The 18,757-nt window shown below is 33.3% G+C and overlaps 2 protein-coding genes across 3 annotated transcripts; one reads left to right on the top strand and one right to left on the bottom strand.

Moving 5' to 3' along the window:
• Positions 1-2,516: 2,516 nt before the first annotated feature.
• On the top strand, positions 2,517-3,857 carry LOC114272741 (RING-H2 finger protein ATL74). The gene has a single exon (XM_028214457.2). It carries the CDS (start codon positions 3,014-3,016, stop codon positions 3,689-3,691), a length of 678 nt encoding a protein of 225 aa, XP_028070258.2. The 5' UTR covers positions 2,517-3,013; the 3' UTR covers positions 3,692-3,857.
• A 10,014-nt stretch (positions 3,858-13,871) lies between these two features.
• Positions 13,872-17,994, bottom strand: CHIL (Chalcone-flavanone isomerase family protein). Of its 2 annotated transcripts, XM_082877543.1 has the most exons (6): positions 17,694-17,885; positions 17,565-17,603; positions 17,361-17,444; positions 15,795-15,950; positions 14,696-14,922; positions 13,872-14,184 (listed from the first exon to the last, which is right to left on the bottom strand). In XM_082877543.1, the coding sequence occupies exons 3-6, from the start codon at positions 17,431-17,433 to the stop codon at positions 14,023-14,025; spliced, it is 618 nt and encodes a 205-aa protein (XP_082733669.1). In that variant the 5' UTR covers positions 17,434-17,444; positions 17,565-17,603; positions 17,694-17,885; the 3' UTR covers positions 13,872-14,022. The 2 variants fall into 2 exon arrangements, with proteins under 2 accessions (XP_082733669.1, XP_028070241.1); XM_028214440.2 differs by lacking the exon at positions 17,565-17,603 and having other exon boundaries at positions 17,694-17,994.
• Positions 17,995-18,757: the final 763 nt, after the last annotated feature.

The raw sequence follows: 18,757 nt of genomic DNA on the forward strand, positions 1-18,757 counted from the left end.
TTAATACAAAACATATGACATTATTATTTTTTCATTCAAATAACTAAAGATTTTTTTTTATAAAAAGGGATGTAGTGTTATGTGAATTAAAATTTTAGAAAAATTATAATATAATCATATTAAACTAGTAAAATTTCATTTATTTTTTTCAAACCTTTCATAATTTTCTTCTTAATTTTCTCTCCCCTACACAAAATGGCCATCTCACCCATCCTTCCTGTTGGAATCCTGACTAGCATTACCATAACTCAAAAAAGAAAAAAAAAATTATTGATTAGTGCGTGGCATAGCCCCATCAATCACAAAACATCATATTTTGTATTATTTTTTAATTAGGATAAATTATAAATATATTTTTTTGAAGTTTGTTTAAGATATAAATTGTTTCTGTGATTTAAAAAATTACAAATACCACTTTGTTAATATTTTTTATTTAACAGAATTAATTAAAAAATAAAATTCATAATTATTCTTCTATACAATAATAAAATTACTTAAATTATTAATTAAAATGTATTTCTAATATAATTAAAAACTGTTAATTGATTTGATAATTTATTAATAAAAGAGACGATTTGTTACAAAATTAAAATTTTCAAAAATGAAATATAATTTTTAAAATCACAAAAAATAATTCGTATTTTAATCAAATATTAAAAAGTGTACCCTTTTAATTATCTAATACAAAATTATGAATCTTTACTTATTTCACCATTTACAATGCACATAGGGCGTGTTTAATTCGTGGGATTGGAGGGGAGACTAACCACTATTTGGATTACAATCCAAATAGTGCTCCTTATCCGCCGTTTGATTTTTTTTTAGTCCGCCGGACATGGAGTTCGGTCGGGCTCCTTATCCCCCATATGGGGGACTATTGTGTCCGGGGGGATGGGACAGAATGTGGGGGACTATTCACTGTTGGGATTAGATGCTAAAATGACCATTTTGACCCTCTACTATTTAATTATGTATTATATTTACTAAAATTCAATAAAATTTAAATGTCTCAATTTAAAAATAAAATAATTTTATTTAACTTTTTCTTGATGTTTTATTTATTTAATTTTTTAAAATAATTTTTTATAGATATTTTATTGATGTTTTATTTTAAAATTTTGTTTATAATTTATTTAATTTTATTATTTAAATTTTAATAGGTGTTTTATTTAAAATTTATTTAAAATTTTAATTAAAAAAATAATATAAATTTTTTATACAGGTTATACAGTGTTAAATGAAATTTTAATGATTTATTAAATAATATAAAAAAATAATGTCCTCTGTATTTTATTAAAACAAATTTATTTAATAAATCATTGTGTAAAATTTTAAAACAGTATAATGGTGTAAAAAATTTTAACACAGTAATGCTTACACAGTAATCAAATTTTACCTTTTAGTAATGGTTACACAGTAACGGTTACACAGTAATCAAATTTTAACCTTTTTATTTATTTATTTATTTAATTTAAAAAAAATAAATTTATTTAATTGTGTAAAAGATAAAATAAAATAAATTTTTATTTAATCTAGCTAAAAATAATTAAAATATTAAAGATGTGTTTAATATTGCTATTACTTAGTAAACAATTGAAAAAGGGTAAAATAGTCTTTTGTTCATTTATCTTATCCAGTCCGTCCAACCAAACGTTGGATTCACTGAAAATAGTCCTATCCAGACATCTAATCCCATGAAAAAACAAACACAGGATACATATCCAATCCGACCAAATAGTCCGGCCAAATAGTCCGGGGGATTCACAGTCCCAGGACTCAAGTCCGATGTATGTTTGTTTTTTCATGGGATTAGATGTCTGGATAGGACTATTTTCAGTGAATCCAACGTTTGGTTGGACGGACTGGATAGGATAAATGAATAAAAGACTATTTTACCCTTTTTCAATTGTTTACTAAGTAATAGCAATATTAAACACATCTTTAATATTTTAATTATTTTTAGCTAGATTAAATAAAAATTTATTTTATTTTATCTTTTACACAATTAAATAAATTTATTTTTTTTAAAATTAAATAAATAAAATATCAATAAAAATATATGTTATTTTTTTAATTAAAATTTTAAATAAATTTGTTTTTAAAAATAATAATAATTGAACAATGAAATTAAATAAAACATCTATTAACATTTAAATAATGAAATTAAATAAAATATAAACAAAATTTTAAAATAAAATACCAATAAAATATCTATAAAAAATTATTTTAAAAAATTAAATAAATAAAAAATCAATAAAAAGTTAAATAAATTTTTTTTATTTTTAAATTGAGAAATATAAATTTTATTGAATTTTATTAAATATAATACATAATTAAATAGTAGATGGTCAAAATTGTCATTTTACCACCTAATCTCAACAGTAAATTGTCCTCCCAAAACTATCCCACACTCTCCCAGAATAGTATAATCTCCCATATAGGGATAAGGAGTCCAGCAGAATTTCATGTCCGACGAACTTAAGAAAAAACAAAATGATAGACTACTCACTCTTTCGAATATACAATCTAAATAATGAATAGTCTCCCATAATTCCCCAATCAAACACACCCATGGTGGCTTTTCTCCTTAAAAAAGAAAAAGAAAAAAAAGAAAAAAAAGACCCCTATCTTCTACTCCGCAAAGACAAGAAGACAAAGCAAGCACAAGCCCACACCACACCACACCACACCACACCACACCTCTCTGTTTTCCTTTTCTTCCCTCTCTAAACCCATCAAAAACAAAAAAATAAACTCTTTTCAATCTCCTTGTACAGCTCAAAACTTCAGGAGAAGTTTCAGCAAACCAGAAAAAACGATTTCAGGGTTCATCAGTGAGATGAACGCACTCCTTTCCATCTCTTTCGTAGTTCGATTCACCCTTAAATTCCCTTGGACCACCGAAATCTCACCCCTGTTTTCCGAAAAATAAGCAATCATCAATTGGGTACACAATAAATTTTGAATTCATCATCATCCAACAGGTTGGTGTTTGTGAATTACTCAAAGCAAAATGTATCTGCATCCTCATCATCACCACCGCCTTCTCCTCCAAACAGATTTAACTCCGCCGCCGGGAAATGGAAGCAGAGCGAGAAACGCTTTCGGCAACGAAACCAATTTCGACACCAACATGGTGATAATCCTCGCAGCTCTGCTCTGTGCTCTGATTTTTGCACTTGGGTTGAACTCAATCGTCCGCTGCGCTATCAGATGTAGTCGGAGATTCGCTTTTGAGTCGCCGGACGAGACGGCGGTGAGGCTGGCGGCGACGGGGCTGAAGAAGAGCGAGCTCCGGCGCATTCCGGTGGCGGTGTATAGGTCAGGGATTGGGATTCCGGCTACTGATTGTCCGATTTGTCTCGGTGAGTTTGCTGATGGTGAGAAGGTTAGAGTACTGCCAAAATGTCACCATGGTTTTCATGTTAAATGTATTGATGTTTGGTTGAAATCGCACTCTTCGTGTCCGACTTGCCGGCAGTCGCTGCTGGATCCTACGGCGGCTGCGGCGGCGGCGGCGGCTGCGGCGGCGGCGGCGGCGGCGGCGGAGAGTTCCGATGCGGCGGAGTTGGAAGGTGGATTCCGGCATCATCATCATCATCATCATCATCATCATCATCATGATCATCATCATGGAAATGCTTCAGGAGGAGCTGGACATGGTGGTGATATGACTGATGAAGTGGGTTGAGATTAGCATGAATGAAAACATTCAAAAACACCTTAAAAAAAAAAAAAAAAAAAAAAGATAGAGAGATAGAATTAGAAGTTTTTTTTTTTTTAAATATTTATTTTTTTAGTAATGTAATTTAGCATTTACACTGTTTCTGGGTTAATGAACAGTATTCAGTTTGACTAGTGATATACAAATATAATATATATATATATACACATAATATATAGGACAAAATATAAGTATATTTTTTTGAGATTTGTTTAAAATTACAAATATTTTCTCGTCAGAATTTTTCATTTAACAAAGCTCTCCTTTACAACAATAAAATTATCTGAATTGTTAATTAAAATAAATATTTGACATAATTAAAAATTATTAATTGATATGATAATCGATTCCGATTCGTAACTCGAATCTGTGGCTCGAATCTGTGGCTCGAAGAAGGATGGAGAAGAGAAGGAGAAGAGAGGGAGGAGGAGGAAGGAGGAGGACTGGAGGGGGCATATTCAGAGGGAGAGGCGGGGGCGGAGGAGGAGGAAGGAGGAAGGAGGAGGAGGAGGCTGCTGCGACGATTGGAGCTGGGCGACGGGCTGGGAGATCGGCGGCGACGGGCTGGGCGACGGCTGGGCGATCGGCGGCGACGGGCTGGGCGACCTTCTTCTCTTCCCTCTCCGTCTCTGTGTTCGAATGGAGGGGAAAGAAATAAAGAAGAAAAAGGAAAAAAAAAAAAAAAAAAAAGACCGCCCAAAACGATGTCGAGCCAAACTCGAGCCTTAAAAATCGAGTTACGAGGCATTTTCCTATGATAATTTATTAATAAAACAAGTCATTTGTTATGTGATTAGGTTCTTAAAGGCTGAGATGTAATTTTCACAACCACAAGTAAAAATTTGTATTTCAACCAAACTTAGAAATTGTATTTGTAATTTACCCTAATATTATATATGTATATATATATATATATATATAGTAATGTTAAGAAATAGAAAGTTATACACAAACAGTTTTCTACTCTCTTTTTTTTCCCCCCAAAAAATAGAAACTAATTTCAGAAAAATAAATACTAAAAAATAATTTTGTAATATTGAAATTTATTTTTGTCTCCCAAAATGATCAAACTACATGAAAATAATATTTTTATTTTATTTTTTACGAAATTATGTTTTAGATTTTAGAAAAAAAAAATTAAAATTCTAAAACCAAATTAAACATTGGTTCATAAAAAATATAGTGGAAGGTGGAGATTAAAACTAATTATGAAAGGGTTGACATTCATAATAAATCTCAATTTACTATTTCACTTTGTGTGACCTATTTTGTTTTATTAGCATTCGTGTATACAAACTCATTTAGCTGCATTGTGACATAATATTTAAACAAAATGTGAATTTAAAAAATATTTAATTACAGAAACGTTACTATCACATTATTTTATTAACAAATCATGTATAAAAGATTTTGTATGTATAATATTTTTCTATTTTTATAACAAATTATGTATAACATTTTTATATTTTGTTTAGTAATGCAGGTTTTTGGTAAGACTAATTTGTTACACGTTGATCTCTCTCTCTAACCCAGAAAAGCTAACTCTGTTTGAACTTTCATTGTTAGGCAAAACAGAACGGAGCTTTTGTAATAGAAAGCATGAAGGCTTCCGCTTTAGAAAGGGCTTTCATTGCCTCCTAAAAGAGAAATTTTGATGTTCAATCCCACCTCCCATTCAATTTGGTTGTTCTACATTGCAAGTTCTACCTTTTAGTTAGGGCTGTTCAAAAATCCGTTTAAACCGGTAATCCGGACCGAACCAGACCGAATCGTACGGTTTGGTTCGGTTCTATTAAGAATTGGTTCGGTTTCGGATTAAGAAATATGAGAACCGTAAAAACGGTTCGGTTAATGGATTTTATGAAAAAACCGCGGTTCTAACCGAACCGAACCGAATTTTAAAAGATATATATATATATATATATATATATAATATCAAGTTTTATTTTTATTAATTGGTTTTTTATAATTTTAATGATATTAGAATGATATAGATATGTAATATTAAGTAATGCCTTAATATTATTAGTTTTTATCATGAGTTAAATGTAATTAGTTTGAGTAATTATTTTGCTAATATTAACAATTTGTTTTTGTAAATAGAAATTTTTGGAACCGTAAACCAAACCGAAACCGAACCGTTTTTTCGGTTTGGTTCTGGTCCGGTTTTACAAGTGTAACGGTCTGGTCTGGTTCTCAAAATCACAGAACCGTTAGGATTGGTTCGGTTCTTGGATTTTCTCAGAACCGAACCAATCCGAACCGTGTACACCCCTACTTTTAGTTAGTGATTTTAATATATGCATATATATGGTAATTCAAATACAACAATGATTCATCCCCCTTTTTCCCCCACCCCCTTTGACCCTCTCTCTCTCTCATTGGTTACATTTTCTTTTTTTTTTTTCTTTTTTTTTTCTGCTCCTCCAATCACCACCCTCCACGTGGCAAAGAGGGGTGAGGGGGTGACCCCCAAAAGGGAGTCCCAAGCATTATTCATTCAAATAACAATTTGACCTAACAAAAGACTTGTAATTATCGTTTTTAGTGGTACGGGCTTGAGTTAATAAAGCAATCTCTCAAAAAAAAATATATAATTGTTAATGTATGTATAGTATTCTTATATATATTAGGTATTGATTTTTTTAGATATATTTGGGAATAACCAAATTTAGATTTTTTGTAAAATATTTTTTCTCCTAGTTAGGTTTCTAAGGGGATATTCTTTCTCAGCCTTCTATTGTATATGATAATTCATTAAATACAATATATATTATTTTTCTCTCTCTCTCTTTCTCTCTCTACTATTCTAACACGGCATCAGAGTTAAGTTAAGTACCTAGTAATTTTGCTTCACTGGCGGACGGCAACCTTACCTTGCCCGCCCGCCGGACCTCAACCTATTCCGCTGTCATATTTTCCTGTCAATATCGCTTCGTAGTGATCTCTTCTTTTGTCCGTTGGTTTATTCCTACCCCAAATATCTCTATCATATATATATATATATATATTTACTGGCAATCCTCTTTTTTTTTTTTTTTGTGTGCTTCTGCTCCACTCTATCTTTCCATCTGCTTCAATCTCAAATAGGTTTATATCTTCAAACCTATTTGAATTTGAGGGGGGATATTATATCTATATCACGGTGAGCATAGTGATATACCATGTGAACCACCTAAGCTGCTCTATTTGGCGCATTCCCTAAGCCGTCTCCCTATAAAGCCGCCTTCTTTGGCGCGCTCTCTAAACCACCCTGTTGGCCCGTTATCTAAGCCGCCCCGTTGACGCACTCTCTAAGCCACCTCTTTGGTGCACTCTCTAAGCCGCCTTCTTTGGCACACACTTTAAGCCGCTCCATTGGCGCACTACCTAAGCTGCTTTCTGTGGTGCACAACCTCTGTTGCCATCATCCATGCGGTGTATCATCTAAACTGCTCCTTGGCGCACATTCTCATAAGTCACCCCCTGGCGCACAAAGTCATCGGTTGCTATCATCGTTCAGTACCACATCATAAGTTATGTATGTGTCACGCTTGTTGGTTCAACATCTAGTCTCTATAACAATCCGGCATGACCCCGTAAATTGTTCTGACATGGATTCCGGCCAATTTCTACAACGGTCCGATATGACCTTAAATTGTCCAAACATTAGTTTTGGTCAGTTTCTACAACGGTCCGGCATGACCTTAAATTATTCTGACATGGGTTTCGGCCATTTACTACGATGGTCCAGCACGACCTTAAACTGTCCTGACATTAATTCCGGCCAATTTCTATAACGGTTCGACACAACCTTAAATTGTCTCGGCATTAGTTGCGGTCAGTTTCTACAATGGTCCGACATGATCTTAAACTGTCCCAACATTAGTTTCTTCCACAATGGTCCAACATGATTATAAACTGTCTCCCGGTGTTAGCTCCGGCCTCTAATATATCTCAAGCGCTCTTACGCTCCCGTTCAGACTTTGCAATCTATTTATCTTTTATTTTATTTAGTTTTATTTTATATTTTAATTTCTCTGTCTAAACTCAAAATATTTGCCCTTCCTAAATTTGAGGGGAGATGTTAACAACGATGAACAATATGATGACCGTGTATATGATAATTTTTATTGTAGGTGCTTATCAATCTTTTCAAAAATGAGATAAGACTGCGCATATCATATCTCATTTTTCCTTAACTTCACTTTGGTAGTGCAATGCTTCTCCATGCTGGTACCCAAACTATGTCCTCATGTAAGCATCTTGGGCCTTGGTGCTCCATGGCCATATCACATCATGCTGCGATTATCGCGTTGGCTAATTTGTTAGTCTAAATGAGTGTAGGTGGAGATGAACAATACAAGCACATGATTTATAAATATGGACTGGGCTTTTCTTCGGTCCTTAATCAGATTAGAGATGTGTTATTGGATCTATTAGACTTATTTTTGAATTTCGTTTCAAAAATTTAAATTGTTCATATTTTAAAATTTATCAAATACATCAGTTTTGTAAAAAATTAAGTCTATCGAATAATGATAATTACATATTCTAATCAATTTTATATGATTCGTTTATTTTCTCATTGTTATTTTTTTCATACAACACGCAATTTCTGTTGTCATTAAAATGTTGTATTTTACGAATCTTAAAATGTGAACGGTTTAGATTATCAAAACGAAACTTAAAAGTAGGCCGCCTAATAGGCCCAACAACACCTCTCCAATCTTATTAAGGACTGGGGAGGACCCAATCCTATAAATATATACACACATGTAAGAATGCATCGAATTGTGTTTATAGGTAGAGTTTGCACCTATCAGAATAAATGCAATATATAATTCATATATTTTACTAGGATTGCTATCTTCTTCATTACATATTTATAATAGAGAGGCTCAATTATGTTATCTAATGGTAAGTGTAATGATTTTTCTTAATTGAAAATAATTATAAAGCTGCATTCATATTTTATAATTATTAGATATGTAATGAAAAGAATCAAAATCCATTTTACTGTTAAGAAATCATGTGTTTATAGCATTATTGGAATGTGAAGTACATTATAATTAATTAAGATCCGCCATCTATAATGATCAACCCTTGCGATAATTTGCAATGATAGATTAAGAGTCCAAAACATAATCAGTGTAAGGTTAAATTACTCTTAAACCGCCCACTAATTATGTTTTTGATTCTTAAACCACTATTGCAAAATTATTGTAAAAGTGAATTACTGAGGGAGCCTATGATACTATGATACTGCAAAAGTGGATTAGCACATTTCAATTAATTTCAAACTTGAAATTTTGAGACCATTGTAGTCTACAGTTGAAGTGAAAAAAACCATCCTTGTTACAACAAATCATCGGAGCTTGTTTAATGACAGAATAAAATGGAAGAGAGATTCCATTTGGAATGGAAGATAAAATCATTTGTCAAACCCTTCATATTAGCTTTAAAATCCATATAATATTATTCAACTTTTTTGTGCCTTGATTGTAAGATTTGACAGCCACATGGAGTAGAAGCATATATATGAAACACAAGGAATCATAACACACATGGAATTGGAATCCCCAACTCTTCCATCTTCTTTTTTATTTATTATTATTATTTTTATTATTTTTTATTTTCTCACTTTTTCTTTTGTTGTGGGTTACTATGGACCCATTTCTTTCTTTCATTCGTTTGTTCACTCATTCAATACCAACAAAACATTAGTGCAAGTGACTAGGTTTGTGACTGTGTCTGAGATTGAGACATGTTGCAAAGCTGCACTCATCATTGGACCACCCTTTTTTGGTACCTTGTTTGATTGATTGATATCTCTATCCAAGATTTTCCATTGATCACAAGGGATGGTGGCAAAAGAATTTTTTACTTTTATACTTTTTTTTCAGTGAGTAATGGCTTCAAATTGATGGTGACAAGTAGCAAAGAAGTAATGCTTTGATCCCTCTACCAATTTGTCCACTAAAATTATCTTCGATACTTTCTATCACAGGATTAAGAACTTTGAAGTAGAAATTGCATTTCAGAAGATGAAATCAAATAAGGTTTTATGACCCGATGATATCCCTATTGAAGCTTGGAAGTGTTTGGATAAAAAGGGAGTTGGTTGGTGGACTAGGTTGTTTAGCAAAATTTTGTTGACTAGGAACATGTCAGATGAGTGGAGGAAGAGTATTTTAGTGCCAATCTATAAGAATAAAGGTGATGTCCAGAATTGTAACAACTATAGAGGAATCAAGCTAATGTGTCATATAATGAAAGTGTGGGAGAGGGTGATGGAACGCCGATTGCGAGATATAACAGAGGTGTCAGAGAATTAATTTGGGTTTATGCCTGGTAGGTCAACAATGGAAGCGATCTATCTTTTGAGGAGAGTAATAGAAAAGTATAAAGAAAAGAAAAGAGACATTCATATGGTGTTTATCGACCTTGAGAAAGCATATAACAGAGTGCCTTGGGATATAATATAGTGGGTGTTAGAGAAGAAAGGGGTGACAAAAGGTTACATTGACGTGATTAGGGATATGTATGAAAGGGTGGTGACCACTATTAGATCGCCAGCTGGAGAGACAAATGAATTTCCTATCACTGTAGGGTTACACCAAGGATCTACTGTTACGACCCAAACCCACCCCTATGGGTTTAGCACCGTAACCGACCAGTATTCCGTGATTACCGAAAGCCTACTTAACGGTCAAACAATAATACAGAGCACAGGGGCATAGTGGAAGCCAAAACAGTAAATGAACAGTGTCCAATGAGCTGTGACAGTCTGTATGCAAAAAGGACTTTTCATACATATATACCATTAGTGCAAAACAGTATGTACGACATTTACAATCATTCAGGACAAGGACTTAATCCCTATTGAAACAGTATAGTACAGTGCTATCAGTCTATACAACATTACAAAATAGATACAGAGACAGACGGGGGAAATTACAACACCCCTAAGTCATAGCTTGGCAGGCTCGGAACCTCGCAGTGAGGCACAGTGGTTGGCTTGACAAAACTAGAGTTACCTCGACGCTTCTAGCAACGGTCCAGTGCCTGTACACCTATATATATATATATGAGCAGTGAGCTAAAGCCCAGTGAATAACATAATGTGTAAAGAGGTTAAGAATGAATGTCCTTGCAGTAATGAAAACAATCATTTCAATCAGTATGTCAGTTATTCAGTCATTACAGTCATATATGGTACATCCAGTAGCAAAACAATACAGTAGGTCTTATCAGACCGAACAGTCAGTTAATGGCCATCATATCAGTAAACAGTAGTGGTTCCAATATGGGAACCGACAAAGATCTCTGTAACAGTAGCAGTAACAGCAACAGTAACAATAGTTGCTAAGGATGCCACAATACAGTTCACAATTAGGACATCATTCATTCAGTAACAGTATCATTTCAGAAAATAGTACAGTTCAATTGTTCAGAAGATAATCATATTTGAACATATCTTTACACTGTTGTTACTCACAGAGTTCTAGGCTACAGTTAAGCTAGAGCGCGTCCTCAGATGCCAACCCTACACAGTTACAAAGTGAACACACACTAAGCTATACAGTTAGGAAAATATAACTTAATCCCTATCTTGACTCGGTGTGGTTCTACATCAATATCCTCATTAAGATACCTTAAACTAGGCCTAAGAATGCCTAGGATGGGATGAGGATGCAAAGATGCACTTGAAAAGCATTTTCAGAATTTTCAGAAAACAGGGTTCACGCTCGAGCGTCGGTTACTCCGCTCGAGCGGACATGCAGACAAAGGTTTCCGTTCGAGCGTAGAATTACCCGCTCGAGCGTAATGCAAAACAGTCAAAAGTGCTGGATGTGTGAAAATCACGCTCGATTGGGCGCTTGACACCTGCTCAAGCGTAAGACACAAGGTCCCGCTCAGGCGTAAATTACCCCGCCCGAGCGGACTTCAAAACAGTGTAAAGTGCTGGGAGCACGAATTTCACGCTCAAGCGCCAGTCACCCCGCTCGAGCGTGAGTTCAAAATCTGGAATTCCCAGATTTGAACCTCAAGTTCAAATTCAACTTCAAGTGTATCAAATTCAATTCCTTTGGGCCCATTTCCTGGAAAACACTTGTAAACACATAGTGTACATGATTCAAAACTCAATTTGTAAAATCAAAGCCCAAAGGTAAGGGAATTAAACCCAATTTCCACCAACATTTCAAGAACATGATGAATGTGTAACATGCATGAATTCAACAACTTCAAAGATTCAAAAGTTGGCTCAATTGAGCCAATTTTTTCCAAAACATGATGAAATCATGGACTATACCAATAATATGGACATGCATGTACCAAATTTCCATGTAGTGAACCTCAAAATGCTAGGATATAACATGAATGCATGATTCAAGCTTTAACTCACCAAATTAAGCTAATTCATGACCTTAATCTCTAGACTTCCATGAACCATGCAACATAAGACTTAATTTAGCAATCAAGAAGATGAGTTCTTACCTTAGGTCTAGGATGCAAGATATACCAGCTCAAATATGCACTCAATCTTTCAATTCCTTCAAATTTCCAAGCAAAATTCAAGATGATGCCAAGTTTCTTTACCTCTCTCTCTCAGTCAGTTTTAACAAGGAATATGGCTGAACAAATATTGTGTTGGATGAAAAATAAGGCTTCAATATGTATTTGACTAAGTGGCCTACTTAATGGCAAAGTTGTAGATTAGGCAACTTATGGGATTAAGCTTAGTTTAATCTAATTAAATCATACCGAATCACTTTTTAATTAAATATGCCATAAAATCACATAAATTCTAATTATCATAAATCATCAATCAATTTCAGATTCGGCCGCCGATAAGCCCTTCAATTTGCAGTTTAAAGTATAAAACATAAACAGATAATTTAACAATCAACAGATAGATATGCATTTAAACTAATACATTCAATCAATCAGTTCAGTATTTCAATCGATTCAATTACTTATCATAATCAGTCTTAGTTTAGCAGTAATTAGTAGGGTTATCAGTAATCAGTGGTGAGGGTTATTACATCTACCTTAAGTCCTTATCCTTTTGCTTTAGTTATGGACGAGTTGATGATAAATATTCAGGATGGCGTGCCATGGTGCATGCTTTTTGCAGACGATATTGTGCTAGTAGATGAGACTAGAGAAGGAGTTAACACAAAGTTAGAGATTTGAAGAAAAGCTCTTGAATCTAAAGGATTCCGGATAAGTAGAACTAAGACAGAATACATGGAGTGTAAATTTAGTAACAGTAACAATGAAAGTAGAAGAGAAGTGAAGATTGAGAACCAAGAATTGCCTAAGAGTGAACATTTTCGTTATTTAGGGTCGATTATCATAACAGCAGGAGAGATTGATGCAAATGTGGCCCATAGGATTAAGGCGGGATGGTATAAGTGGAGAAGTGCGTCTGGGGTATTGTGCGATAAACGAATACCCACTAGACTAAAAGGTAAGTTTTATAGAACGGCTATTAGACCAGCTATGTTGTATGGGACGAAGTGTTGGGCAATCAAGAAACAACATGTAGATAAGATAAGTGTGACTGAGATGAGGATGCTAAGGTGGATGCGTGGTAAGACTAGACAAGACAGGATTAGGAATGAGTGTATTCAGAAATGGATAAGAGTAGCACCGATAGAAGATAAGTTGAGAGAGAATCGTTTAAGATGGTTTGGTCATATTCAACGGAGACCAACAGAGGCAGTAGTGAAGAGATGCGATGCCGTAACAGTAGATGGAAGTGTTAGGGGACGGGATAGGCCTAGATCAACGTTGACTAACGTTTTAAATAGAGATATGAATCTACTTAATTTGACTAATGAAATGGTCTTTGATAGGACCGCGTAGAGAAGAAGGATTCATGTAGCCGACCCCATTTGATGGGACTTAAGGCTTGGTTTGGTTTGGTTTAGTTATCTTTATATTTGCACAAAATTCTACTTTCAATTTCTGATCAAGTTACAGTGTGACGCATATGTGAATCTTAACAAAGTAGAGCATAAAATAGTCACATACTATTTTTCATCAATGTAAAGAGAAACTCATGACTAAAAATCACACTACAATCGAAGTAAAGTTTCGTGTGAAGATAGAAAAATCAGTTGGAATGTTTCATAGAAGCAAGACAAGTTTTAAAGAGTTTTTAAGCAAAAAGAAAGAAATCCCCAAAGGGGCTCATATAAATTATTCGTAAAGCACCCCAAGTCTTTCAAACCAAAGCACACGGCAAACCACAAGACAATAAGAAAAGAAGCTCAAACTCAAGACTACATATATGGTGGTTACATTGTTCATTTAGACAACTCTGCAGACAGATTGTTGGCTAAGCAGGACACAGTTGAAGGAGACACCGCTCTGGTTCCACCCAGATACCATTTCTTGGTCATCTCGACCACATTCTTGTTCTCAACTTGGATCTTTGATTCCTCTTTTCCCTCAGTTGCAAATGCAATCTGTCAGCCAATGGTTCAACACAAAATTAGTACTAGTAACATGACAAATTATAGAGCAATCACAACCTGCTACTTGGCCTCACCAAATGGCAAGTTTTTCTAAGTAGATCATTCACAATTTTAATGACAATTACATTGGATCACATTACCTTTATACGTCACAAAATTACCATAACAAAACTACGAAAAGAGTGTCAATGTAGCAGAATCCAAAAATACATAAAGAAACTCCAGTAATGTATTACTTGCAAAACACATACACAAATAAATATAAATAACAAATATACGACACTTTTTGTAAGACTATAAGCACTCGTCAATATTCTTGACATTCCTATTTGACAAAATGCCTACTTAAAGTGAAATTGGCTAAAGTGAATGAATGTGAAAAGTCACGGAACAACACTACCTATAATTGGCTCGGTTATTGTGCTTATTGTCAAATGAAAATCATATAACTCTGCTTGTTATTGAAGCAAACTAGCAGATGCTCTTAGTTTCTAAGCATTACCTCTGTAGTGCCGGAAGAGGCGGGGAAATGAAATGTTATGACGGAATCTTTCTTGAAATATTTGGACTGAAAAAACTCGACAACTTGCTCCAAGGCTGCTTCTTCCTCGTCTTCATATTTATCATCTGCTGCCAATCGGTCCCTCACTGCGCTCTCTAGCTGCACTCCATACTGAGAACCTTTGATCTCCTTGATCACCACAACTCTCAAGAACTTCTCAACTGGTGCTGCACATTTGAATTAAAAAGAGTTCAACTTCAATCACACGGCCAAGAACCAATTTCGTAAAAACTGAGACCTTAAGGTAGCATTAATTCGAAAGCAACTATCAGAAAAGATAAGCACAGACACTTTTCAAAAAGTGGTGTGTCCGTGTCGTGTTTGTGTTGGATAGAGACACTCATTAGATACTTCTAGACACGTATTGGCTGAGCACTTGTCTAAATGTGTCCAATTATTGTTAAAAATTATTTAGACCAAAACACTCTTCAAACACTTGGGGAAACATACAAGTTCATCGATTGACACACATGAAACTAATGGCCTTTTGACTTTCTTAGGAGCTAAAAAAGCTAATGAGTTTGGGAAGTTGCTAAACAAGTTGTTTTTTTTGTTTGAAAAAATCGATGTAATATCTGCCTTTTTAAGTTGATGACAAACAATTTAGTGACTTTTTGATTTTTTTAAAGCCAAAAGTTGACTTTTTTAGCTTGTCTCCAAACACCTAATATTATAAAGTTTGAAATAGTTACTTCGGATGCACAAACAAAAGAAAATTAATGCAGATTTATAGGAATTAATTTTAGATTGCACTTTATTATTATTATTTTATTTGTGAATGATATATTCATATATGACATATCATAATTATATAAAACTATATGTTTTTGCATATCCATGTTTTTAGCAAGAAAGTGTTTGCAACGTTGAATTTACCATCATGACAAAATTTTCTGACCAATTTAATGAATCTGGAAGCTTAAGACTAATCATATTCTCATAAGAATCTTATAAAGTGCTGAATAATAGAAATTCTACACAAGAACTAAGATTTATGAATATAATGTTACTTTTTTAATAGCAGAACTGAAAATCCTACCAGAAATGAGGGCCTCAAAGAAGTCATCATCTTCAGCTAGGTCCTTTCCTGTTTTGCCCTTCCATTGCTGCAAATGTCCCACAATTTCAGAGTCCAAGTAAACTCCAATAGCTGTGAACTTAATTTGGAGAAAGTGTATCTCAATGTCCGTAATTCCTGTTACACATCCAACAAAAATTGAGTCAGAAAAATACACATTCAAATTTATTTCAAGTTACACACTATTAGCAATCTTTAAATCATTACCTATTAATTTCTCTTCTGATATATTTGGATGGCTGAATTTAGAAGCAAATGAAAATCTCATTACTATGAATTCAACTCAGTAATTTAATATATGAGGTAGTCCCGCAAGTGTTTGAATAATTCAAGAATTTTATCAATGAGCATTTTATTTATTTATTTTTAAAGAAAAAGAAAAAGGGAGAGAATGTATCAAGTGTTTGGTCCTATGGTACTTGGAACGAGCACAAGAATTAGTATGTCACATGCTCTCAAATGTGATACAATAGTAGTAGGTTTATATAGATCACACTACTAGAATTTAAGGTACTATTAAATATGAGAGCAAATTAGATCACTATTTGCTTTCAATAATTAGACATCCAATAGCCTATAAAAAAATAAAAAAATAAAAAACCTACTAGACATCCAATAAAGTATAGTATATTAATCTTCAATTAATCAAGTATCATTATGGCATTTTTTTACATATCATACAAAAACCTTCACCTCAATGAAAACTTTTTAAGAAAATATATAGGGAAAAATTTTGAGGTCACTTTAAATCTTTAAATTTACTGTTTTGAAACATACATTAGGCAAATCGGTAAGGTATTGCGTTTTTAAGATTTGGTTTAACCTTTTATAACTTAGGATTGAGCTGGAATATGAGAATAGATTAAATTTCTGCTTAATTGTAGCAGATGGGCGTTGAGGGTGTTGTTTGGGCCTGTGAGACTCACCATGAGTCTCGTTTCGATAATTCAAATTGTTTATTTTGTCAAGCATGTCATGTATTTGATTCACAAAAGGTCGACCTGATAATCATAACCTATTCAATTTACTATGTTTTCTACTAAAGAAATGAACAACAAATGTGTTTTTTTGAAAACAAACACAATAAATTGAATAAGTTACAATTATCGGATAGATCTAATTTTTTGTATGAATGAAATTCACAACGTGCCCGACAAAATAACGGTTCGAATCATCAAAATGGGGCCGATGGTGAGCCCCGTGGGCCCAAGCAGCGCCCTCCAGTCCAGATTTTGAACTGGAAGAAATCATTGAAAAGATGATTCCAACTTAAGTAATTAAGAATAATTTTCCTATTTCAGTCTGATCAAAATGATAGAATCACGTGGTTCCGAAATCACATCCACATTACTCCTTGAAATTCTTATCATCATCCACATTCACCCATGAAAGAACACAAAATATATATGTATTTTGTCTACCCAATAATTTCAAACTGAAAATACTAAATAGTAGATCTTAGATTCATCAGATAATATTACTTGAGCATAAAAAAAAGAAGTGGATTTCAAGTAAAAATGGCATTACCATGACCCAGAAGAGAGAGAGGCTTGGTGGTTGTGACCTGAGGGGGAAATGGAATTTCATCCACCATCACCATTTCTGATCCCACTGCACATCATCATCCACAAACAATGAATTAATTCCCATGAGAAACCACACAATTTTATTGATTATAACAAAGAATCACTATATATCATCTGAGCAATTTCAATATTTCCAAGATTTTACAAGTAAGAGTGATTTCAATAGCTCCAAGTGACAATAGTACTGTTCAAAAAAAAAAAAAAAAAGAAGTGACCACAGAAGCAACAAAATTATATTGAAATATATTTGCTTTGAGAAAGAGAGAGAGCTTACTGTTGAGAGAGGTAGAGGGCTTTGGGGAGTGATTGCTGGGGACAATGAAGAGAGGATGGCGCTGAGAAGGAAGTTAGCAAATGAAGAAATTAATTCAATGAGAAAACTGATAGTGTATCAGATATTTAATGCCCCTCTCTCTCTCTCTCTCTCTCTCTCGTAGTAGTAGTAGTAGTGATTGGGGTGTGTGTCGAGCTACCATTCAGTCTTTTGCCATGGTGTACTTGTAGGGGGGTAGGTAGAGGAACTTGTGATTTATCTCATCTTCCCTCCTCAACAAACTTTGGCTCTATTTGATTCTAGGCTCGTTTGGGAAGGGAAAAGTTAAAAATTTATTAAATTAATTAAAAAAATTAATAATTTATATCAAAAAGTTAAAGATTTTTTTTTCTCTTTACTTTTTATACATCTTTTTATAATTAGTCAAAAAGTCATTCCAAACATGTTAGTTTTTTATCTCATATTTTAGTCAAATAACTAAAAAGTTACTAAATTAGCCTGTTCCCAAACGAGGCTTAGTTAAAAAAAATTAACAAAAAAAAAAAAAAAAAATCTTCACCCCCTAAGCTTTGGGGTGATTTAAGAAATTGGTTAAACGTTGACTTTTTAATTTTTTAAAAAATTTTTTTATGTATAAAAAATATAAAAGGTGATGTTACTAAAAATGAATTAAAAGTTAAAAATTAATTTTTATAATTAGTCAAAAAGTCATTCCAAACATGTTAGTTTTTTATCTCATATTTTAGTCAAATAACTAAAAAGTTACTAAATTAGCCTGTTCCCAAACGAGGCTTAGTTAAAAAAAATTAACAAAAAAAAAAAAAAAAAATCTTCACCCCCTAAGCTTTGGGGTGATTTAAGAAATTGGTTAAACGTTGACTTTTTAATTTTTTAAAAAAATTTTTTATGTATAAAAAATATAAAAGGTGATGTTACTAAAAATGAATTAAAAGTTAAAAATTAATTTTTAATTAACTTCTCAAATTAACTTCTTTTTTATTAATCCAAAAAAATAAAATAAAATTATCAAACGCATATCTTAAAACACATAAACAAAGAAACAT

Source organism: Camellia sinensis, chromosome 1 (assembly GCF_055761805.1).
Source record: "Camellia sinensis isolate YWXY chromosome 1, ASM5576180v1, whole genome shotgun sequence".
Taxonomy (NCBI): domain Eukaryota; kingdom Viridiplantae; phylum Streptophyta; class Magnoliopsida; order Ericales; family Theaceae; genus Camellia; species Camellia sinensis.

Excerpts from the sequence above, each read along its gene's own strand:
- LOC114272741 (XM_028214457.2), top strand. The coding sequence starts at position 3,014 with ATGTATCTGCATCCTCATCATCACCACCGCCTTCTCCTCCAAACAGAT.
- CHIL (XM_028214440.2), bottom strand. Across the intron at positions 15,951-17,360 it reads TCTCTCTCTTCTGGGTCATG|GAATTACGGACATTGAGATA; the intron begins GTAATGCCATTT and ends GATGTGTAACAG. Across the intron at positions 14,923-15,794 it reads CTTTGAGGCCCTCATTTCTG|CACCAGTTGAGAAGTTCTTG; the intron begins GTAGGATTTTCA and ends TCAAATGTGCAG.